Below are 26,058 nucleotides of genomic sequence, written 5' to 3'. Positions count from 1 at the left end.
TTTTCCTTAAGGATTATCTCATTGCTCTTAACATTTTTCAGTTAATTACTCTGAAAACAAATCCAGATGCTGCGACTCGGAACAGAGGCCTTCAGTTCACCCAAAATCAGAAGAAAGATGATTCAAAAACATCAACATCTGTCACCAGTGTCAACCAAGCCAGCACATCTCGATTAGAAGGGCTACAGTCAGAGAACCACCAGCTTAGAATGAAAATAACAGAGGTATTACCTGTTTTTATTGTGTCCTATTGACTTTGCATGCAAGCTCATTTTGTACAGCCAGGAAGCCATTCACATTTGGAGTCAAAACAAATTAAATATAAAGAACCACATTTTAAACTGGCCATGTTTTCCTTGTATGTAACCCCCAGCCTCCATACCAGGCATTAACCTCATAAATGGAGATAATTTGTTCATTTTTTCAGAATAATTGTCTTCTAATTTCTATTTCCTAATATTGCTGTTGCCCTATCAAATGTAGAATGTATTTTTAGCTATGAACTGATAGTACTTTCAGGCAGGATTTTTTAAAATCATTATTATTAGAACAGAACAGTCATCCGTTATTTTGCTGATACTATTTATTGCTAGTATTACTTGTAATTGATTTTCTACACATCAAGAAGTAAAACATTTCAAAAATAAAGCCATGTTATTGAACATTAACTCATTTTTAGTACAATAAAGGCAGATTTCATAACCCACCGTGCCCATTTTCTAGCATCCTAATCCATATGTACTCTAGTGGGACTACTTTAATTATTCTTTTTAAAAGGTGTTTAATGTAATGTGCAATGACAAAATCCAACATATTGCTAAAATGACTGTGGCCATGCTTAAATGAAATTATTAGTGGAATTGCTGAAAATTCTGATTTATCATTCATCTCCATTTGGCTCTTCTCACCAGCAGCGAAGGCAAACCTAGTCAGAAGATAATGAGAAAACAAACATTTCCAGTTATCTGTACCTGTCCAGTACAGTACAACAGGGAGGGTGCACTTTGGGCCCCATCAATTAAAGAATGTAATCTTGCAGGACCCAGGAAACACGCCTATTTCTGTTGCAATTCCTACCCTCTGGAATGGCTCCCCTTCCTCCTGAGATTTCAGGAAACTGTTGAAGACCTGGAAAAAAGGAAGGGGAAACTTGCTTCAAATCCAGTTTTTAGGGCTGAAAGAGTAGAGTAATGACAGCCCAAGCAGATCCTCTACCTAAGATATATTTTCCTGCCTTTATGTGCCTGCTATCACAAGACACACCCACCCACCCAGCAATACCAAATTCTGAAGAATTCCTGATAGCAAGGATTTGGATTTAATTCCTAGTCCAGAAAACTGCATGGATATGTGGTTGCATTTCTCAAAGTGAAGTATTGGAGTGAGTAGTCTTGTTCTAAGTCTTCAGAGCAAAGTTTGGGGTAGGACCTTGATCTTTTTTCTTCCCAGTCTGCTTCTTGAGTGAGCTGCCTCCCTACTCTTGCTGGTCCTGAGCAGATGTGTTTTGTATTTATATAATAAAAATACTTGATTATATAATGCAAATACTTAATCAAGGTACTTATGACACATTGTAACATCTGGAGATAATTAACTTCCCCAAGTATCAGATAAAGAGCATAGAGAAGATATTGGCTTTCCCAATCAATCAAGTTTATGAAAGAACAGAAATAGAGATTACGCGATGCAGAGGTCAGGTTCCCCAGCACTTTCTCTATGACTGTTATCCATTTTGCAGCCAACTGGTAATTTAGGTATATCACTGGAGAGTTGAGTATACAGAGAAAGATAAATCCCTCAGCCATTTTAACTCAGTGCAAAAATACCATGAGGGAGAAAGAGAGAAAAAAATAGATGATAGATTATGTACCATCAAGTTGACATCTAATGCTAACTAGCCAACTCAGAATACAATACTACCCTTTTCTCCTATAACAAAGTGGGGAAAGGTGAGGAAATGGAATACAATTTCCTCAAAAGTATTAAAAAGGGCTTCCTAATTTAAATCCAGCAGAAAAAAAAATCCCAACTGCACCACAATGAGTTTATACATGTGTCTCAATGATTCTTACACTAACCAATCTCCATAATTGAATGAGATTTTATTGATAACTTTCTCCTCTTCCCCAGTTGATGCTGCATCTTGGCTAGAATACTGGAACACTGCCATTTTAAATAACTGGTAATAATGGAATGGAAAGGAGAAGAAATTTACATACTCTTCCCAAATCTATCTCACCAAACTCAAGTGGAACATAATGTTCCAAAATTTAGCTGGATTGCAATGAAGTTTAATTGCACTGATGATAATGACTGGACTATTTATTATATGGAGTTTGCTACTGACCATCTGCTAGGTCTGTGGCTTCATTTAGGAGCATCCTTAGGAAAAATATGAATACTTGAATTTGCTTTGGCTTTCATTTTAGATTTAAAATGTATTCGTTTTAATCTGACCTACCATTTATATGTTTTTACACATATGCACACACACACACAAATATACACTATGTAAAACACACATACAAAGCTCTAATGAGACAGTATGGAAGTCATGTAAAACCTGGTAAATATGAGCATGATATATTATAATATTCATACCTGTCTAATGTGACAGCCAAAGTAAAGGAAGATGCTAAATAGGTTATTCTAAGGGTAATATTTTTAAAAGCATATATAGGAAGCCATGGAGATTGCTTTGGATAACAACTCCAGAAATCATTATGTCAACAACAAGTAGATTTGCAAAATTTTGTCACTAAAAGGGTATAATTCTAATTTTCCCTGGAGTAAGTTTTCTGCTCCAGTCAGTCTATCTTGTAGGGCTTATAGCAATAATACTTATACTTATATACCACTTCACAGTGCTTTACAACCCTCTCTAAGCAGTTTATAGAGTCAGCATATTGCCCCCAACAATCTGGGTCCTCATTTTACCCACCTCGGAAGGATGGAAGGCTGAGCCAACCTTGAGCCTGATGGGATTTGAACTGCCAAATTACAGGCAGCTGGCTGCAGCAGAAGTAGCTTGCAGTACTGCACTCTAACCACTGCACCACAGAGGCTCCTTAGTGACTTCACTAGGGACAAACTCTCTTGATAAATATTCCTCCGCTCATGACAGAAATCACAGTTCATAATCATAAGCCATTATCTGTGACTGTCTCCACCTTTTGGAAATGTCTACCGAGAGAAGCTAGAATAGCTTCATCTCTGCTTCCTTCACCAGGCAAACATGGGTGTTTAATAGTTTAATACCTGCTAACTTTCTGCTGAAGTGCATTAGGTTTTAATTTGATGGGCTATTGCCTACTTTTATTGTTTTAATTTAGAGAACTTTAATGTTTTAATTTTAACTCTGTTGATTTATCTATGGGTTACTGTGAGCTACCTTGAACATTATTTTTAGTGGAAATGTGGAGAGTGATGAAATTCAGTCATGCCAGAAGATTCAAATCTTAAAGTGATTTTGCATGAGAGGTTTAAATGCACTTCAGGTTCTTTTGCATTGCTTAAATTAATATGATGGTTCTTGTTATTTATTAATTCATTTGTAACAGAGAGCTGAGGACAGGCATTTGAAGCTTGAACATCTCAGCTAATTTAGGTTTTATAATCACATTACAAAGTTAATTGAAGCAAGTTCACTCTTGATTATTAATTGAAGCAACTTCACTCTTCAGGTATAAAAACATTATAAGGCTTAAGGCTGTGAATCAGCTGGGTGGCTTGAGAAGTTGTAGGAAAGATCTCGTCAGCTATCTTTAATGATCAAAGATTTATCTGAGAATGTTTTCCAAGGAACAAAACGCTAGCATTTATCCTTATAAATTTTCCTCTATATGTTCTGCATTAAACAATCTACAGTACTTGGGGAAACAGATGGAATGTCAAGATGGAGAGTGCAAAGTTCTCCTTTTCATTTGATTTCACATTTAAATAAAATTATTTCCTTAACTACCCATTTGATAACAGCCACCATCTAGCTACCAAGAAAGAATGGTTTCCAGATTTTTATAATGCCATTATATACCTTGGGGACTGTTTAGATTCTTGGCGCTGCTTGGGAGGATGAGAAGGATTAGAGGAAGAAAGTTTCCCAAAGTTGCCTATAGCAGGTGTCAAAATTGATAAACCCATCTATAACAACTTAACAAGGTCTAGTTTTAACATGTAGTATGGAATGACACATGAGAAATTAAATTAAAACAAGTAGTCCTTACCTTGACATTTCATCTTACATTACCATTTCTATTGTGTTATCTGTTATTCATCAAACGGAGAACTGGTTTGATATATGTAAGAAACTTAGTACTTATGGTTAAATGCATGATCAGATAACAAGGTATTCATTTACAGGACAAAACTGGTGTGTCTTTTTTAAAATGTTGGGTACATTCTATCATATGCACAGGAAATTCAGCAATGAAACAGCACTGAAAGAGGAAGGAGATTTTATATAGGCACAGGCACACACACACACACACACAAACATATATATATTATACACAGACACAGACACACACACACACACACATATAGACACTAGCAATCAGTAAAGGATTTTTTATGATCTATAGTCTCCACAGATGAATAATAGTACTGTAGTTTAAGTTCTTTATATGTGTATCTTTATGCATAGTTTAAATAAAAATATAACACTAACCTAGTGTCCATAAAAAGTAGGATGAAAAAAAGGAGAATGAATGATAACAAATGTTTTCATATTTTTATAACATGCTTTTCTTTAACAGTTGGACAAAGCTCTAGAAGAAGTCACAATGCAGCTTCAGGACACACCTGAAAAAACAACATATATTAAACAGAACCACTATCAGGAGCTCAATGATATTCTCAGTATACGCAATTTTACAGAAAGCAAAGGTATGGAATATATAAGGCCCAATAAAGATTTGGTTATATGAAAGACATTGGTTCCATGTGTTTCTTATGTGGTAAAACAGAACAAGAGCCAGCACTATGCTATGATGACAGTATGTTTCATAAATGTCAGTGAAATTTTGTAGGCAACCACATTAATACAGTTTTCCCCAGCAATCTACAAAAGCAATAGTACAGAGATTTTTTTTTTATCTTGATCTCTTTCCCATTCTTGGAACTTAATCCACATTGATCTGCATAACTCAGTTCTAATCATCTATTTTATTAGTCACCATTCTAAGATTCTCATACATTGCTCTCTAACCCAGATCCTGATCTAATATAAGGAAGAGAAAGGAATGAGACCGTGCACCTCATTTCTCTCCTATAGAACACAAAGAAATGAATTTATGAATTAAAATAAGGAGATCTTTAATAAACCTAACTTGAATACTGGGGCAATGAGGTTCAGTGTTTCCATTTATGGATATTCTCAATCATCCAGGTCATGGTTGTCCCAAAGATGCTTTTCCTTGAAAACGTTTAGCTTCTCATGCAAGAAGTTTCTTCAGTTCAACTGAGTTTATTTATAATTCTGATTTTAGACTACTGATTTTGTCTGTGTGTGTGTGTGTGTGTGTGTGTGTGTGTTTTGTAAATGCTACTTTTGGGAAACAAATTTCTTCTTTCTTATCTAATTTGTTTATAATTTGTTTCAATCTGAATAAGAAATATTTTATAATTACCACAAAATTATTGTTGTCCAGTTAAGACGTAGATTTTAGATCAAATGAATAATTTTGAGAAATAATATTCTAGTTTGTAAAATAATTACATTGTTTTGCAAATAGTGTACTGTATAGAAAAATGCATCATAATACTCCTTAAATAAATGTCTGAAAAAAAAATTCTTTTGGTCCAGATGGTGAAAAAACAGTGTTGAAAAATCATCTTGATCAAAATCCACAAGCACAATGGAATACTACAGAGTCGTCCAGAACAAGCAAAGATTTTATAGAAGATATCAACTCCCCAGAACAGTAAGTAAAGTAATTCTTTCTTACTAGATGCTCACAAGAATTAAAAGTATCTTAATTTTAAATCTGCATATCGATTATACAAAACATGTTCCTTAAAAAAAAAAATTGCGACAAACTAGTAATTGTCTGATAATTTGGGAAAATTTTAACTTTTGAATACATAGAGATGGCCCCCTAAAAGTCTGAAATCCTTATAGTCATGTTTTCAGCATCAACTGGGGACTGGAGTATCTTGCTAATAAATCACTCTACTCGCAATTGGTATGGTGAAATCTATTACAGCAGTTCCAGTCCTGATAAGCAAAAATGGTATTTCCCGAATGGCTTTTATGCTGTGCTCTAGTTCCTCCCAGCTAACAACCTGACATCCGCTGCTGCATTATCTACTCCGCGCCTCCTCCCCTGCCTATTTGTCACCGCCTAATTTTTATTTACATTCCTTTCTCTCCCCATGCTATCTATCCCTTCTGTATCCTTACCTACCTCCCATTCCCCTCCCCCACACCAATCTATCTGAATCATGATCATAAACCCCCACCATATGATATCGCCAAAGCCCCACATCGTGGTTTACATCAACGTGCAGTCCGGAAAATATGTATAGAGTATCATGCTGTATTATACCAGCCCTTCCCTGGTATTAATCTTGCCCTGGGTAAATACCGACTATATTCCATAAAGGAATAAAAACACAAAGCAGTGGGTTGAAATCTACAGAATAATTTAGTAAGAAAGGAAAGAACAGAGCTTAGGAGGATGTTCTGCTCGGGTCCTGGGTTTGGCAAACTGGCTATAAAATCGTTTGAGATTCTAGTATGGTTCCCAGTGGATGCATCCTAAAATGAGAGGCCCTTTGCTAGCAGCCCTTGACAGTACTGAATACCTGGCTAAGTGCCCTTATCTTTCTGTGTTCTTTCTTCACAGCATACAGCGGCGGCTCTCCTTACAGCTGCCCATTCTTCATCATGCTTATTTGCCATCCATTGGAGGAGTTGATGCCAGCTGTGCCAGTCCATGTGTCAGCCCCAGTGCCAGTCCACGGCACAGACATGTGCCACCATCTTTTCGCGTGATGGTCTCTGGCCTGTAGGAGGACATCAGAGCTCCCTGAACTGCTTTTGGTACTCAATGGCTGGACTGAACGTCTTGTGTCGAACTCTTGCCTTCTACATATCCTTACTCTTACCACAGAGAAACTAGTGCTATAAGGCCATTATCAAGGGAAGACTAGCTCCACTGCTGGGGAAAAGCATGTGAAGCAGAGAGGTTAGGCAGAGGTTGATCTGTAGCCTTATTTGTGGACATTTTTATTTCTTTGCAAAGACAGTCACCAAAACCATGTTTCTTCCCAAATTTCTATAGGAGGCAAGGTGGCTAAGAAACCTAAACTTGACCAAAAAAAATAAAAATACAACAGACCCCACTGCAGCATCACTAAACTTTATACTGCGACTGAAAATGTGAAACATCAGACGAAGAAAAGGAAAATCTCATCAAAAGAGTGCTGAAGTAACGGAGATATATACCATATCAGGGATTGCATTCAGCTTCTGGAGACCATAGTTAGTTGGGCTGATCTTAATTCCTGGAACTAAACTCAGTGAGAAAACAGGTGACTTCCGAATAGTTCCAGCGTCACTGAGATTTGCACACAGTCCAGATCATTCAACTAAAGATACGCTTGGAGCAGAAAATGCTTTGGGGGGGGAAACAAATCCAAGGCCAAGATTTTAGAGTGGCTACCACAGGCACCCCAGATTTGAGGAGTGATATTCTCTCTGTTAAGACATTGTGCTCGGCTGAATCCTGGGGTGACTTTCTGCAAATAGCAAAAAACTAGGTCTGATAGTGCTTAAGGCTGAAGATTGCTACTGAAATCTTCATATCATAAGGTGGATTTTTCTCCCTGAGTTTGCTTGATTTAAACCACAGCATAATTAATAGTACAGGTAATTGAGCAGAGGAACAAGAGGAATAGGGTCCTTAGGCACCACACTTTGCTGTTGCAGTTGAATTCTGCAGAAACAGAGCTCATACAGACTCCACCTTTGCTTCACATCTGGGTGTGTGAGAAACAGTGGTGGTTGAGAATAAGATAGGCTGAACCAAGTTTGCCAGGTTTGGCTAAAACATACCCCTTGGGATTTGAATTTTAAAAAAGACAAAATCACAAATATGGTGTACAGTAATTTGAAGCAAAATGGTTTTTCTCTCTTGTAAATTCCACCTAAGAGAATAGATTTAATCTATTTCCTTCCTGGGAGCAACTGAACCTGCTATTAATTAGAAAGCAACATGAGAGAACTCAAATGAAATGGGCTTCCATAAACTTACTGTTAAGATTTGATCCACACATGTGCTGCTTGAATCCTAGTGGTTGTAGGGACAGCTTGCTAGGATTAAGATTTACTGGGCATGCATAATCCAAAGAGAGGCACCTGGGTCCTTTACAACTCAATGGCATGGGGAACTTCAGGAGATGCATTTCTTTCCTGGCCAAACATCTGAGAAATGCCACATTGGATAAACTTCCAATTGCTATGTAGTTCTGGGCCACAATACCTTCACTGCTGCAGGTTGTGCATTCAGTACGAGAGGGGCTTAAGATTGCCTTTGTCTTACTGCATCCTAGGATGATTGAGTGAAAGCTTAAGTCTATGCTTTTTCATGCCTCTAGGTTTGTTGGTTTTGTTTTTAACTAGCGGAGCTGCTTGTGACATATTGTATAGTTCTACCAGTTAAAATATGTGTATTGTTTGGGAAGGCATCAATCACACAGTCTGTCAGGATGTTGAGCAAGCTTAAATCCCAATGCATGCTGTGTTAAAGATGTGCCTAACCGTGTGAAAGGCACAAAAGCACATTCCAGAACCTGATGGTTGCAGAAGACAGGCAAAATACCTTTCCCCACTAAAAAACAAACAAACCTGTTCTTCCTTTGTCCCAGTAACTTATTGATTCAGACTATCTTATATTGCTGTTAAAATAGCAATAAAATAAAATAAAATCTGGCACTGGACCTAAACTATTAGCCAGACAAGAAAAACAAACAAACTAAACCTGTCAGGTCACTTTTGTTTTCCTTAAATACAATTTTCACACTATAATGGATACCAGTTTGCCAAACTGCAGTGTTCAACATTGAAGCTGGCCACCTTTTGATTAATTATAGCTTGTAAAAGAAGTAGTAGTGAAGAAGTAGTTTTATTTCTATTGCACTTTCTGTCCTCGCACAGAAATGAACCCATTCCACAAAAATGTCCCCATAATAGCATTTAGTACCTGCACAAGAAAGAGACATGCCAACCCAGTCATTGCCAATGTCCGCTGATCCTACCTGCCTGATTATATTTCCCATGAATTTTACTCCCTTGAAGGTATCACAGAAATGCTCCCTGAACGCACATCATGGAGAGGTCAGGAGGGGATCTGGAAGGGTTAGAACCATAGTGAGTAAATTTACCACAAAGGAAGTAGAACACATTACTCCGTTTGAGCACTAACCACTGAAGGTGTTGTCTGGTGTGGGTGTGCACATGCATGCACGCACTTGTGCGTGTGCATGCATGTATGTTAACAGTATTCTCTTAATGTATGAATAAATTTCATCAGGACTTTATTTAATACAAATAAATATTACTTTTCAAAAAAGGACAATAATACTGTATATAATGTATACACAAACATTTCTGTAGAAGATATTATTCCAACATAGCAGGAAACAAAACAAAAAAAATCAAAAGTATTGGACTCTTGGCGGTGAGTGTGTGTGTCTGTAACTCTTTGTGACTACTGACTGTGTGCTGTTTCTTAGGTTTAAATCATGCAGTACATTCTTTGTCTAAAATGCAACTGTAGTTTCTCCCACAAGTTTTCTTTTCTTTTCTAATTTCCTGCAGAAAATAAGACCCATAAAATGACTATAGCTATTCAATGTTTCTGGGTTTTTTTTTTTAAATATCCTGCAGCAAAAATGTCCTGTAAAAAATTATGATGAGGCTATGCCCCAATGGCATTTTCCAACAACGACAGTGCACAAATGCTTCAACCCAGACCGGACCAGTAAGAATTATTTTTTAAGAAGCAACAGAGAGGAAGAGTGAGAGAACTTGGAGAATTTCTTGTATACCCCTTATACTGCATGAAAATAAATTTTTAATAAATTGTTGCAAAAAAAATCTGTTTTATTAATAAAATAGAGAAAACATAATGACTACTTGGTGATTTCTTGGCTGAATTTTAATATACAGCTTTATGTTATTTTATTTTAATGTACACAATGTACCAGACAGGAAACTGGAACTGGATTTGACTGGATTTATGCCAGATGTTATGGAACTTATATCACTTTCTGCTTGCTTATCTTCCTATAGCTGAACTAGGGTGATCAATTCAATATATAAGAAATGAACACAGGAACAAACACAAGAAATATAAGCCAGCTACTGTATTGAAAATCTTTATGAAATACTGGGCATTTTTAGTGTGTGCATACCTGTAGGCATTCCCTGGAGACAGTCAAACATATAGAACATACCTTTTATGTTTTTAGATAATTCTGTTTTAGGGGTTTGAAAAAAAACCAACCCCTCTGGTTCATTTATATATTTTGCACAAGATTTATATTTGTCTTCATCCTTGTTAAAATTACATTGTGATGACTAATATGTAAGAAGTGATCCATTGGTGTCTCTGTATTTTTATCCCTGTTAAAATGACATACCACATGGACAACACAGATATAATAGATATTCAAGGATTTGCCTGCAGAGTCCTCAGGAGTCCAGTTTAGTTAATAGTAACTAGGTTAGGGGGAAATGATAATCGCTCCAACGCTGCTAAAAGCACCAAGACAGCAAAGTCAACCAAGACCATTGATGAGGGCTTAAATTCTCATCCAATCTGAACTTTCCTGAGACAATAGCAAGAAATATTGGAAGATACTGAAATCACTGGGAGAAGGCAAAAAGCAGCATAATTTTCCAGGATTAATCCTACTCTCAGATTTATTGTGTATTTTAATCCACCAAATAAATTTCTTTAATAGTGAAGGAACAGAATCTTCTCCCTAAAATGAAGAAAAAAAATGATATTTTCCATCTCCCATATACGGATTTATTCTCTTCGCTGTGTATGTGTATACTCACTGCTCAACCTTGTTGTATGTGAACTTTAAAATCCCTGGATTAAACCTTGTACTTGTTATCAATGGGAAAAAAATGACAGTTATGAACGTCAGGTAGTCTTCATTTAGCAACCACAACTGGGACCAGCAACTCAGTCATTAAGTGAAACAGCCAAAGTGAAACTGCAATTATGATTATGATTTTCTGCTTGCTTTTGCTTTAAAGATCTGCAAAATAAATGCGAGAGTTGGTCATAAAGTTATTCTTTCATCACTGTCATAATTGCAAATAGTGTCTAAATTAGGCAGTTGCTGAATGAGGATTACCTGTATGTACTTCAAGATTTCAACTTTCACCATGTTTACCTGCAATGTCTGCAACTAGATTTTACTTCTGCATTTAAAACAATTCTTCCACACAGACTAGTATCTAAACTTCTGGACCTTGGACTTTCTTATTCAATCTGCCTTTGGATTATGGATTTCCTATCTGTCCGCTCACAAGAGGGTCAGATTAGGTAATCATATCTCTTCAGCCCTTATTTTTAACACTGGTACACCACAGGGTTGCGTGTTGAGTCCCTTACTCTATATCAGTGGTTCCAAAGTGGGTGGTTGCCAGCCCTGCAGGCCCATTGACTGTTGTACCAAACTGGAGCCAGCGCCTCGAATGTGGCAGCACGTTGGGAAAAGCCGCCACCACCTTTCCCAAAGTGCCGCCGCTGTCGCATTCTGTCTGTTCGTCCATCCATCCGTCTGTCCGTCCAACCATCCAAAAGGTCTGTCTGTCTGCCTCCCTTCCTACCTACCTACCTGCCTGTCTTTCTGTCTACCTACCTACCTATCTACCTACCAATATAGATCTATCTACCTACCTACCTACCTACCTACCTACCTATCCATACATCCATCCAAAAGGTCTGTCTGTCTTCCTGCCTACTTGCCTGCCTGCTTGCCTACCTACCTACCTATCTATCCATACGTTTATGCAAAAGATCTGCCTGCCTGCCTACCTGCCTACCAACCTATCATCTATCTATCTATCTATCTATCTATCTATCTATCTATCTATCTATCTATCTATCTATCTATCTATCTATCATCTATCTATCTATCTATCTATCTATCTATCTATCTATCTATCTATCTATCTATCTATCTATCTACTTACCTACCTGTCTCTCTATCCAACCATCCATCCATGTTCGAAGTGCCGTCCCTGCAGGCACATCGGTAAAGTAGACCAAAGCCAGTCTGGGAGGGAGGGAGGGAGGGGGGGAGAGAGAGAGAGAGAGAGAGACCTGATGCATCAGATTGAAATGAGGCCTAGTTTAGACTGAGGCCCTTTTCCACATTGAAACATCTTTGCCAGCACATTGAAACATCTTTGGCTTATATTAAAGGTTTTGTGGATGAAACATGGTCAAGACTATCAGGAAGCTCTCACATTTTGTTGAGGCTTTAAACAGGATCCATTGGACCAGATCTCCACCCTAAAAAAATACTTTTCCCCAATGCTTTACAGTGCCAATTCTGAAGAAGGCAAAACCAAAATGAACTGGTAAATTACAAGGAGAACACACACACTCCCTTCTAACCCTGCCGGAGCAGGTGATTGGACTAAAATAGATATCTCATTATCTTTCTCCTCCCTCCCTCCCTCCCTCCCTCCTTTATTTCTTTTTCTTTCTGTCCCTTCCTTCCGTCTCCACCTTTCTTTGTCCCTTTTTCTTTCTTTCCCTTTTCTCTTTTCTTCTCTCTTTCTTTCTCTTTCTTTTCTCTTTCCCTCTCTCAGGCTCACCCCATTGACTTGGTGCACTACTCCGCTCGGACTTGCTTGGGCAGGTCCCTCCGGTGCAGTGGGCTCAATGGGGTGAACCTGCGGGGCCAGCACCTAGAATGTGGCAGTGGCAGCACATTTGAAAAGTAGAGCAAAGCCAGAGGTCAATAATTTTTGCTGCAAAGAAACACAAAAGCTTCTGGGTTGTGCACAAGAAGGGACACACATGTCAATGCAATTCAGTAACATAAAATAAAGAAATACAAATAAAAATCAACAAGAATCGGCAAAGCATCTCTGATTATATTCTATTCACTACTTAGAATCTAATCAGAAATGCTTTGCCGATTCTAGTCCAATGACCTGCTCCAGCAGGATTGGAAGGGAGTGTGTGTGTATGTGTGTGCATGGCTGTCAAAACTCCAAAAACAGGTCAAGTAACTCTGGGGAGGCCAGTCATAAATTAGAAATCTTGCTAAACAACTGGCCATTAAGTGAGGACCACTTGTATTTGGTTTGCCAGTCACTTGGCCATGCCCACCCAGTCACAAGACCACCAAACCATACCTACCAGGTCACATGACCAGCAAGCCACACCCACCCAGTCACATGACCAGCAAGCCACACCCTCAAATTAGGCCACGCCCACAGAAACTTGAATCCCAACCCTGGGTGGGGGGGCACTGAGGATGAGTTTGTAACACCAAGGGGGCGGTGGACTGAAAAAGTTTGGGAACCACTGCTCTGTACTCTTTACGTGCATGACTGCATTCCCACTCATGCTTAGTAACACTATTACTAAATTTGCAGATGATAACAGTGGTGGGACTCATCGCCATGGGGGATGAGTGTTCCCACCGAGATGAGGTGGACCGGTTGCTTTCGTGGTGTGGAGACTATAACTTGGACCTCAACACCAAGGAGCTTACAGTGGGTTATAATGGATTAGACCAAGGAGCTTATAGTGGATTATAGAAGGAACAGACCAGACATCCAGCTCTTGCTTATCAATGGAGACCAAGTGGAGCAAGTGGCCAGTTTTAAGTTTCTGGGTGTTACCCTAAAAGAGGACCTGACCTGGGGTGCCCACATTGCAGCCCTGGTCAAAAGGGCCCAGCAAAGATTATACTACCTGAGACTACTCAGGAAACAACTGAATGAAAAACTGCTGGTGACCTTCTACCGCTGCAGCATAGAGAGCATTTTAACATACTGTACCTCTGTATGGTTTGCCAATTGCACAGTGGCAGATAGGAAAGCACTCCAGAGGGTTAATGTCATTGCCCAGATCATTGGTTGCTCTCTCCCCTCTTTGGAAGAGTTTTATAGCTCCCGCTGCCTTAAGAAAGTTCAAAACATTCTCAAAGATCCATCTCATCCTGGGCAACCTTTTTTTGAACTATTACCATCTGGCAGACGATACAGGATAATAAAAACAAGGACAAATAGGCTGAAAAACAGCTTCTATCCCAGGGCAGTAACTCTATTGAATTCTACTGTATACTGCAATATTAATGCAATATCAGGCATTTTCAATTCAATGCATAGAATGTGAAGGATGTGTGTTTGTGTTTATTTTCATAGTCATAATATACACTGAAAATGGCATTTAATTTCGTTGTACGAGGTGCAATGACAATAAACTAAACATCACTCTCTCATATCCCTTTGTAGGAATCTTGGTTCATTCCTTCATGGTGAATTGCTTCAACCCAAGAATACTTTGACAGGTTTCTAACTTGAATCGCTTATTTCAGATTCTATCTTATTCCTTTGACTTGGCCATTCTAAAAAAATTATTTTGTTCGTCATTCTCTTATGGACGTGCTTATAGCTGTAAAATTATTTTTTGCTGCATGACTCATGTATCCCAGTTTCAGTTTACATTCAGTTTTTCCTGTAGATGCAAAATCAGATCCTTGCCTACATCAATAAGGGCAACTAAGACAACAAAGCACCATCAAAACCATGAGACAAGCATATGGCTGTACTTGACAGTTGACATGAAGTTCTTATTGTGAAAAGCAGTGTTTTGTTTCCAGTAATCTCATGAAATATCACATGGCCACACCAAACTTAACTACATCAATTATATTGTCATTGTTAACTGCAATTGGTAAGCGAGACCTTACATGGCCATGATTAGCCATCTCCATTGACTCTATTGGAAGCTGGCTGTGAAGTGTTTAAATGGTGATCCTCTGAGTGGGACACAGCAATAGTCATAAACACTTGTTGGTTGCAAAATGCACAAATTTTAATCCTGTGAACATATGGATGCTGCATGGTTGTTAGTGTGAAGATTGATCATAATGTGTTTCAATGCAAATGTAACTTTGAATGGTTCTAAACAGGGCAGACTACCAGTATTGCCCCAAATCTTCATTTCAAATCAGAAATGGCTTTGTAATCTTTTTCCATCTTGATAGGTACCAATGATATAAAAAAACTTAAGGAGGGGCGTGAAATTTCTGTAGACTTGGTTTGATGACGAAGGAGATAAAATCTGTGAGGTTTAGTCAGGGCAGGGCTAGCCCAAATTACTTTATTTATTAAGAAAATACATATGGTCATTCAACTCATAGTGATTCCATGTAGCTTAAAGAAATAAAACATCAAACACCAAACCCAATAAACCCTCAACTACCCAGGGACAAGTCACTTGATGTATTCCATATCACCTTGGGACCCCAGGCCTAATGACAAAACTATGTTCAGGGCCCGTCAAAAGGGCATCAAGGTCTTCTCTCTGTGGCAATGATGTTGCCCAGGGAAGGAATCACCACTGAGAAAGCCCTTCCTGGTCCCATTAAATTGGTGATAGCAAATCTATGACAGGTGACAATGCCATGTCGTTTTTGGTGACACACCAGACCTCTGGACCCCCTGGACATTGCATAAGGCAGCCTTGCTCTTGTGCAGCGTGTGAGACATCCAAAAATCACACAAGTATTCTTGGTTGATTTTCAAGGGCTCCAGAGCAGGGGTCGCCAACCTTTTGGACCTCAGGGACCACCAAACTCATAATTTTAGATTCCAGGGACCACTAACTGGTTGTGTGGGTGTGGCCTAATTTGTGGGTGTGGCTTGGTGGTCATGTGACTGGCTGGGAATGGCTTTTTGTAAATATTATAAATATTTATATAAATATTGAATTTTTTATTAAAAAAAGAGCAACCTTTACCCAAAATCAGGCAAAACAGGCAGGCAGATTGAGTTGCTCACAGAATCAGATTCATTCAGAGATCTATCTATCTGCCATTAGCTAGCTCAGTCTGTCACATAAAATTTGCTTGCAAGCAAATTCATAAAATTTGCTAGCAAACTCACAAAATTAACTCACAACACACCATGCATGTAAATATTGAATTTTTTTATAAAAAAAAGAGCAACTTTTACCCAAAACCAGGCAAAGCAGGCAGATTGAGTTGCTCAAAGAATCATTCAGTGATCTATTTATCTGCCATCGGCTAGCTCAGTCTCTCAAATTTGCTTGCCGTGAGTCTGCATTGAATTTGCTTGCAAGCAAACCTTCAGTCCTAAGAGAGGCTCGGCTGTGCTGAGCTGAAGAACTAAAGATTAGCTAGAAAGCAAGAAATCCAACCATTTCCTGCTTTCTAGCTAATCTAAATCTCCCGGCACAGCAGAACAGATGATGGTCGGAAAAAGGAAAAATAGCAATTTAGCAGGTAAGTTTACCGGGTAAGAAGTGTGTGGGCAGGGAGGGTTCCCGCAGGCCATGTGGGCGGCGCAGCCTTGTGTTTCTGCGCAGCCCGGATTAATTGCTTTGTGGGGGTGCTCTGTGGGTGAGATTTCTCTGCAGTCCACCAAAAATTTTTAATGGCCCACCGGTTGGTGACTGCTGCTCCAGAGGCCTCATGAAAGCAGGGTCTCACACGCGACTTCCACATGAGAGTCTGGAGAGGAAATCCAGAGAATCCTCTTGTCTCAACTGAGGTGTTTCATGACAAGCCATCAGAGTCAAAGTGCTTTCTGAATTTTTGACCTCCAAAACCCAAAAGGCTTGCCATCACAGCATTAGTTAGAGTTACTTAATGAAGCAGTGGTAATATACCCTATCTCCCCTCTCTAGTGGGTTGGTAGATGTAACTGAAAAGACAGTCCTTCAAATAACCCTGGATCCAAACCATGTAGGGTTTAAAGATAATAACCATTACCTTGAATTGAACCTGGAAGCGAATTGGAAAGAAATGAAGCTCCCGCAAGAGAGTTGATACATATGCAAATCTACATTTTTAGTAAAATATGAAAACAACAGGTCCTGCTTGTCGTTGTTGACTTGATTGAACAGAGGGACAATTACTTTTTCACATATTGAATGCCTTTTTATATATAAAAGAAATATCAAGTTTGGTATTACTTGTTCAGTCACATTCCCTTTATATATCAGTAAGATTCACGCGGCTCTAATAACATTCACTGCTATGTATTCAACATTTCAAATTTCCAATATAAGATGAAAGAAAGGACTATTTAAAGAACACTCATATAGGATTTCAGATGTTAGTTGTGACATCAGTGAAGGCTCTAAAAATGCTTCCTTTCAAAGCTTTTCGTTGCTTCAATATCCATCTCTGGTTCATAAATAGATTTTTACTGCTTCCTTGCACATAGTTTTTTAAAATATGTTTTGTTCTATGGCTACTTCATATAAGAAGCTCACTAAGTGATGAACTTGATATAAACACCATTCATATTTACATCACTTTGAACAAGAAAGAAACAGAGGCAAGTACTGCCCCCTAAAGTCGACAACAACTAGCAGAGTAAAATCTCCTTTACTTTTTGAACAAGGAAAATAAGAGCTCTTAAGAGAGGAAAGGTGCTGGAATTTGGAGAAGGACATGGTTTTTGTTCCATTAATTCAATATTAAGTCATTATTGGGGAAGGTTTAATCTGAGCTCTAGTGTCTAGTTGAGAATTGAGCCAATTTCTGGATAAATAATAAAGTTGAATTATACACAAATGGACTCTTAAATTATATGTAGAATGCAAAATGCTTCTGTACCAGTGCATGTTTATGACAGAATTATTGGAAAGGACAACTGATCATTTTCTCCAGTACTGACATAAAGAGTATATATTATCCAATCTCCTTCAGCATTTTATAGTTTTAATAGTTATTTCTTGCTTGTTCTAAACTGGAAAGAGCCATTTGTTTAATCACATATTATAGCTGGGAACTAGAAAGATTGAATAAATAGGAATGCTGATCCTAAATACAAACTGAACAAGTCAATAATTTGTAACAGGGTACTGCACAAAAATCAAAGGCCTTGAAACATACTAATTAATTAATTGTCTGACATACTGGGCTATGATATCCTACCCCTGCTTTTATTCCTTTTTCAAACACAGGCTCATAAAAATGGAGCCTGTTGTTTTATAATCAGTTTAATAAAGAACCTGGCAGAGAATGACACCTTAATAATTCCGGCCAGGTGCTACCTATTTGATTGACTGGAAACCTCCAAGGTCTCTGCATGAAGAGATTTAACTAGAGGCCCCGGGTTTGAAGAGGAGGAAAAAATCTTTCAGTGAGTACAGTTATTCCTCTAGTTTGATATGAAAACATTCTTAAAACATACCTTTTTTGCAATGGAAATAATACTGAAACAGCTACACCAAAGAAAAGTATTTGAAGCGGAACAAATTTTCAGCTCTATGCAGAAAATGCCCAGCATAGAGCCAAATAAGTTTGTTGCAGTCTAAAGATAATTTAGACTGAATTCCTACTGCAGTACTTATCTATTCTACACTACATCAAATTAGGTACCCCTTCTACGATTAACAAATTCAACAATTTCAACGTGGTTTTCCAAATAAACACAGACCAGACTCTCTTTAAGAAGGACAAAATGTCCCAGCACAATAGAAAGGCAACTAAATCATTTCTAACTCCAGAATCATGCAGTCAAGTGTCGGCAAGAAAGAGATTACTAGCTGCTTTCTTCCATGATTGAGATTAAAATGATGTATAAAAAGTGAATACTGCTGCCTTTTACCATAGCAAGAGAAATCTCAGAACATCTGAATCCTTTCCTGCAGGCCACTGGGATTTTTCTCTGAATCAAATGGCTGCTTTTTTAAAGAAAATATGAAGAGGGAAGTCATTTCTTTTTACGTTTCTTTTCTTTTTATACACCATATTCTTATCTTTTTCTTCTACTTTCTTTCTTGCACTGTTTTTAATTTGCATTAGTTTCTTATCATTGTACTAGTTTTATAAAAATTTCTATTAAACCCCCCCACCATACATTCATCTTCATTAAAATAATATATCTCCAGAGGGATTTGCTTATTTTAAATTAACCATGTTTTGGCCATTATACCATGGACCAGGCCTCTTAAGTTTTGGACCTAAGCAGAAGAGCTAGAAGACTGTGTATTCCCCTTCTGGAACAACCAGAATATCTCCCACCCATCTTACCTCCTTCTAACTGGCTTTGGAAATTTGCTCCTCAGCATCCACAAACCCCGAGGCTTCCCAGAACCTCCTATATACTGTCTCAAATAAGCTTACATTCAATATACCCCCTGTGTTAACCAATTGCTATTACATTCATCTAACAGCCCTCCATCACTTTATCCAATGTACACTCTCAAGATTTCCCCCTTCAGTACCCTGGTCCCACTATGGCCCCTTGATGAAGGAACACATATATTCTGATTTAAGGCAAGGCCTTATTCCTGCCCTCCCCGCTTCTTCTGTAGAGTGTTGCAAATTTCCTCATGTTTCCCTTTTCAGCTGGTCCTTTAGAGCAGCCATAGATGGCCAGACAGGAGCCACCTGTAGAGGGTCCTTTGCAGTGCTTGCTTCTCCTTTCAGTTCAAGTTCCTGCTGTACCAATTCCAGTCAGGTCTATCCTCTTCATTCCAGGCACAACAGTTTTACCTGGATTTCTTTCTCATTTATGCCTTTTATTTATTCCATCATTTGTTCTTCTGTGTGAACAAAATGTCTTTAAGGACATTTACAGTATCAGAAATTTGTGCTGCCGCCATCACTAGCAGCAACCAAGGACCTTCATCCTCTTTCTGCCTTCCATAGGCATCTCTGTTCAGTGTCGTATCGCTTATTCTTTCTTGCACATTTCTGATTTCTTGGGAGGAACCAGTGTTTATTCTCCCGCTTCTTCTCCCTTCCACTTCAACCCAAGGAAACAAATGTTGCAATCTGCTAGCATCCACTCCCCAATTCTCCCCAAGTGCCACTCCCAAATTTCCCTAGTCTGTATGCTGCAAAAACAAGGACCTTTACCTCAACCACCCATCAACCACTCTGGAAGACTCAAAAATGAACTTCAAAATGGAGTCCCTGCACTCTATTGTGAAAACAACCATCCTACAAGTTTAAGCAGAAATACACATTGTGTTTTTACAGATGAGAAGGAAGCAAGAAACATAATTCTCTTTCTCCCAGTTTGATATCTGTTCTAAGTGTATATGGATTACAGCTGATTTACCTCAGAGGGGCCTTCTATGACAAATGGCCACTGCTAAGTATACAATAAAAACTTGTTTGTACAGAACCATTATGCCCACATATTACTTCTCAAACTGCTTCAATATGTAAGTTCAGTTTATACTGGTGTCAGATTGCATTGCTCGAAGAGCTGGAAGTCCAATTTTTGCTTCTTTTTAAGAAAATCAGTTCAGGAAATGGCTGATAGGCAAGTAGAGTCTGTCTGCCTCAAAGTCGTCCTTTAAAGGCTGTGCCGATTGATACTGAAGATCTTCACACAGTGATCCGCCCCGCAGCTCACCAGCTGCAGCCACTTGCTGCTCTCGGCTGTGTCCTGCCCCGCTTTGCCCACAGGCGTTCTCCACTGCAGTCGTTTGACAGTAAGGGTATGGCTTTGGCTGCAACAAAGACAGAAGCTATTAGTAGAAGGAAACTCTACTCATCTCTCATAATCACCAAATGTCAAACTCAGCTGGACTTTGTCAATTCAAAACATCAGCATTTATCTAATTAGTGTGTTCCTTTGCTGCACTGCCAGAATGGAAAATCTAAACTTGTCACTGCCTGTAGGTATTAAAGATGCCAGAGCTATTATCAGTGCAAGTGACATTTCTTCACTTCATCCCATTAATAATTCAAGCAGCAATCTACTTATTTTCACTGCAATTTCAGGTCAAACATCAATATTAAGAAAGATACTGCTACCCAGGAAGCTAAGAATCATGCTGGAAAGTTCCCCCTCAAAAAAGAAGAAGGAAAAAGGAGTCAGACTATTAAGTGGCTTGAAGTAAGTGCCTGATTTAGATGCAATGCTAAATTATGGTCAGGAATTCCCTTGCAGGCTTGTATGCTCTTTCTTTCTGGATTCAGAGGTTATCTTTTCCATTCCCCACATGGTTTTCATTGATCAAATCTGCCATTAGGTCTATAGATGTTTATGGCTGTAAAAGCCTGTAGATTTTATCTTGCTTTTAAACCACTGCTTTTAAATGCATTTTAAAAACATAGTTCCAAATTGTGTCTTGAAGGCAAGCTAACCCCATGCAACACATCCAAATGACACCACAAATAATGATAAAATTTTGCAGGGGATCTACACACCACAACTTTCTAGGAATTCTTCCAATGGCTAAAAGATCATGAGACAAGTTTGAAGAAATAAAAATAACACTAACCAGAAACCTGTATGAAAAACATAACCAATAATTTTATTCACAAATTCCTCACCCATGTGAACTTCCTCAGAGAAAAACAATTAAAAATAAGTATTAAATTTAGTTCAGTCTTGTCTAGAGTAGGTAAATGTATCCCAGAATTAGGTAGCTAGAATTAAAAACCTGTAACTTTGCACTATTATAGAATGCAGTGCTGAGTTAATAAATTAGACTTGCTATTTATGTATTCACATTGTGCCAACCAAACTATATAAAACCTAGCTATTATAGCATGGAGTGTTTATTACTATATTTTTACAATAATAACTATTGGGATTTTTATTATTTTATATTGCTGTTCATCTTGAAGGTGCCCAAGTGGACTCACTATGATATGGTATGTATGTGAAACTAGGCAAACAACTTGAAAGAGGAACAAGGGGAACAGATGTTCTGGTACACCAAGTAAGCCATTTGGGCCTACTTAAATGAATGAAAATGTTAATGGCATACTGAGAAATTCAAACATTTAAAGTCTCATCAGGCTTTTACAGCCCTGCTATACAGCTCCAGTTACAGCCCAAAGGGCTCAAAAGGCACATAACTTAAAATCAGCGTAAGAGCCAAACCAAATATAGATCTATTTTTAATTTGAAGTTTCAAGAATCTGAACAGAAATCCTGATTACTAACTCAAAGAAAGGTAAGGCCTCAAAAAAAAAAAAAGAACCTCTGTGAAATATGTAAAGCCAGGATGTAACTGAATTTCTTGTATTTGGCTCAGACTAATGAAGTTAACTCAAGAGAACGGGCCACAATTCAAGAAGCCTCCAGATCCAATTAAGACGTCCTCCCTGCCATCTTCTGTTGGGCAATCTAAAACTAGTTTGCTCTCGCTCTCCTTCTTCTCTCTCTGCCCAACATCTGTAATACAAGAATCATACGGAAAGGATACTGACCTATTTTACAGGATAGCTGAAAGGATTACAATAAGATAACGTAACATGAGCCACTTCGAATTCCCCACAGTGCTATATAAAGAATGAGTGTTTTTAATTCTCTCTTTGCCCTTTTCCAGGGCTGAGAAGCACACCAGGGAAAACAGAGGTCATCGTTGGCTTCTAGTCTTCAACCCGCACTGTAGGAATCTGTGATGACAGCCCACTTGGTAGAAAAAAGAACTGTCTCTCTTTCCCTTGCTCCCCTACTCGAGTTGTCTCTCCTTCCTCATGATAAATATACGGGCCTATCAAGTTGGGTAGATGAATTCTCTAGAATCAGCTACAGTTGCAATATCATAAAGTCCGTGCACAGAGATTACAATCATAACAAAGCTATGACACATCACGGTATCATTTTGATCAACTTTATTACCTTACTCACATTATCACACAAAATTCAGTACAAGGGAACCATGGGGCCAATATTTATTCGATCTAAACCTGACCAAAATTAAACTTTTATAATACATTACCAATATTACCTCTAAATAAGATAACTTTTTTTAAAAAAGCTAAGGAGAATATGAATGGGGGGAAAGAAAACACAGAGAAAGGCAAAGGATTCTAGATGTGCTTGATATGCCATTCAAGGAAATGGTACTTGAAACATGAATGGAAAAGGACCAAGAGCAGCCATACAGAGACCCAGACATGAACTCATTCAGTCTGTTGTCTGGAACTACATCCCTACATATTCTGCTACTGGCTCTTTCCTCCTGAAGTCAAAGTGCCCCTGAACAAATTTGAGAACAGGGAGAGAAAGCAAGAACAAATGGGACAATGCTGACTTGGAAGAGGAGATAAAGATTATATCCAACTTTGGCTTGCTTGACACAAGCCACCTCATTCCATTATTTGTCCTGATGCCCTACACCCACTTCAACTCCTTACCCTTCCTCAAAGCCTTCTCAGGGACTCCAATCTCTCAGAGAGGCTTTGGGAGGGCATAGAAGAACTGAAGTGGGTAGAGAATTCATCTTATGCAACACACAGTATTTCAAATCTTTATACAAAATAATAATTCAGTAGATGTTCTGTTTATCAATTGCATGGCACTAAGAACATTCTGAATATTTGTTATATGTTTGCATTTTTTTTGAATATGCATTAACTTTCCAACTGAAGAATATGCAATCTGATGGCCTTTGAATATTCCGGCCCAAATCCCATCACCCGTAGTCAACACAGACAGTGCCAAGGGATTATGGTAACCGAAATACAAATTTCCAGAAGGTTTCAGGGTGCTTCCCTGTTCTAATTTAATTTACATCCTGGAAACCAATAAAGTCTGCTTACATTAATTATAAACGTAAGACAAATATAATAGCTCACCTGTAATCTGTCTCAACGCACTTGCACCAATCGGAAAGTGGCAACTTTTTATTGCCTGGCTTCCATTTGTACAGTTGAATCCTCCCACATTCTGTCCCAATGGCAATTATGAAGCTGCAGAAAAGAAATAGGTGTGTCAGGTGTTAAAGCAAGTATTTTAGTTCATATATTGATAGCATACTTACATTTTCAAAGATGTCCCACATCTTAATCACCACTTCTTCTCAAGAAAGCATGCTCAAACTATGAGGCATAAGAGAGATTACCAAAGAAACTTCTTGCTTCTTTGCATCAGTCAACTTTGCCTCAGGGAACTCCTGTGACTTTGGCAAGTTGGCTTCACAGACAACTGTTATAGTCAGCCAAAGAAGAAAACAGTCGATCAAAGGCAAACTCGTTTTCTACCAACATTCCTGTCTCCTGAAATACCCTCTATCACCTCAAATGATCTTTTATCTTTTTCTGTGCAGGAAAGCAGTTTTTAAGCAAAATTCTGGCTGCAGTCAACCACAATGTCTATTCTTCTCTATGAATATGTATGCAATTTTAGGCATGCTGGGGGAAAAAAAGATTAAGTTGGAGCTCTTTATGTCAGGGATAGCAGGGAACCTGATGAAGGTCAAAGAAGGCTTCTAGTGGCACATTAGTATCCCTAGGAAGCAGATTATTCATTTTTGATGAATTTTCAAATCCTATAGAGACTCAAACTGGACTTGTAGGAATAGACAGTGTGCTCAACACATAGTCCTTCCTTGCCATGCTTTGCAAAGGAGGAATGGTCTATCACAGTGGCCCCCAACTTTTAGGCACCAGGGCCTGGTTCCATGGATAGAGGTTCTTCTGCAGACCGAAGGGGGTGTGGTTTTGTGTGCTGCCTGCATCCCATGGATGGGGCTTCGTTTGTTTGCGTGGACCAATTTCTGACATGCTGCAGACTGGTGCCGCTCCACAGACCAAGGGTTCGGACCCACTGGTCCATCGATTCAAATTATGTACATCCTAATACAAATACCTGATGTACATGATTAAACACGGATAAACTTTGATAAAGTATCAATTTTTATATGAATATATAATTAGGTAAACCATTCCCTGAGAATCTACAAATTAAAAAAAAATTAGAGGAGAAACAGGAAGAGTTAGGAGCAGTATAAGAAGGATACTGCTGTCAATCTGTTTTTCCTTGGCATAACTCAGACAACAAAATGTGTTATGTATTATTGTCATGTTCAGCCTTCAGTCATTTCTAGTGTATTGCTTGCCAAATATGACATCATCTTTGATCATGCATGATCTTTAATAAATATTAAGGAAGACATAGTTTGGCTGCATCTATGAGCCCCCGCCCAAAAATGGTATTTTGTTAAATCATGGGTGTCAAACTCGCGTCACGTTGCCATCACGTGACGTATTGCAATGTTTTTTTCCCTTCGCGGAGCTGGGGTGGGCGTGGCCTGCATGTGACACATCCGGCCTGCAGGCCGCCAGTTTGATACCCCTGTGTTAAACCTTAATCTAGATCAGGGGTCCCCAAACTTGGCAACTTTAAGACTTGTGGACTTCAACTCCCAGAATAGCTGGCTGGTCCTCGGAGACCCCTGATCTAGATAAATGGCAGAGGATGCAGAAGTTATTAGTTAATCTAATTATTAATAGGTCACCCTAAGGCAGGTGTGGGCAATCTTTTTCTTTCAAAGTCTACATTATCTCAGGGATAAAGGGGTAATGGGTGGGGCCATCCATTTTTTTTCAGACACTTTTCTTTTTTTTCTACCCTCTATTGTCATTTGTCAACAGTTCGTTGTTAATACAGGGACACAGAGCTGTGACGGAGGTTTGGATTTGTCTCCAAAGGCGTTTAACGTAAGATCAAAGGCCTCATGAAATTAAATGAAACCTGACTGTTATCCAGTCTGTTCTAAAGAAAAGTCTGCATCTCTTTATGGATTGCTTTTAGTGAGAGGAGAAAAATCCTCAAACCCTATAGAGGTACATACATAAATATTTGCATAAAGTCATAATCATGATGGCCTTGCCCTTATATATGTAGCATTGCATCTAAATGGCATTAAGCTTCCCCACCTTCCAACTTATGTTAGCCCCTTACTCTTCCTATAAGGCTTAAGGTTACAAGAGAGTGTATACCATTTAGCCATTATGACCTAACTAAACTCTAAAGCACAGTGCAAATTGGTGAAGATTTCTAGCTTTATTTTAGGCAGCTGACCAATATGGAATATTCTGACTTAATGCGCAAGG

General features: G+C 38.6%; 2 protein-coding genes across 3 annotated transcripts in view; one reads left to right on the top strand and one right to left on the bottom strand.

Moving 5' to 3' along the window:
• The window catches only part of GABBR2 (gamma-aminobutyric acid type B receptor subunit 2), a 354,273-nt gene extending 344,142 nt beyond the window's left edge, over positions 1 to 10,131 (top strand). Inside the window, exons 16-19 of the mRNA XM_087961130.1 lie at positions 42 to 224; positions 4,755 to 4,884; positions 5,804 to 5,921; positions 6,846 to 10,131. Of these exons, the coding sequence (XP_087817256.1) occupies positions 42 to 224; positions 4,755 to 4,884; positions 5,804 to 5,921; positions 6,846 to 7,011 (597 nt within the window). The 3' untranslated portion in view covers positions 7,012 to 10,131. The remainder of the gene's footprint in view (positions 1 to 41; positions 225 to 4,754; positions 4,885 to 5,803; positions 5,922 to 6,845) is intronic.
• Positions 10,132 to 20,146: 10,015 nt separating this feature from the next.
• ELP2 (elongator acetyltransferase complex subunit 2) overlaps positions 20,147 to 26,058 on the bottom strand; it is a 63,736-nt gene continuing 57,824 nt past the window's right edge. Inside the window, exons 21-23 of one of the 2 annotated variants that reach the window (XM_087961129.1) lie at positions 23,800 to 23,913; positions 23,159 to 23,210; positions 20,360 to 20,711 (exon numbers count right to left, since the gene is read on the bottom strand). In XM_087961129.1, the coding sequence (XP_087817255.1) occupies positions 20,499 to 20,711; positions 23,159 to 23,210; positions 23,800 to 23,913 (379 nt within the window). In that variant the 3' untranslated portion in view covers positions 20,360 to 20,498. Of the gene's footprint in view, positions 20,712 to 23,158; positions 23,211 to 23,799; positions 23,914 to 26,058 lie in introns of both variants that reach the window. The other variant, XM_026672494.2, reaches the window with a different exon arrangement.

This window comes from Notechis scutatus, chromosome 3, assembly GCF_049901735.1.
Source record: "Notechis scutatus isolate UNSWTSFEM ecotype Mainland chromosome 3, rNotScu1.2, whole genome shotgun sequence".
Lineage (NCBI taxonomy): Eukaryota > Metazoa > Chordata > Lepidosauria > Squamata > Elapidae > Notechis > Notechis scutatus.
Note: the sequence above shows the minus strand (reverse complement) of the source record. Positions and strands in the feature narration are given on the sequence as shown.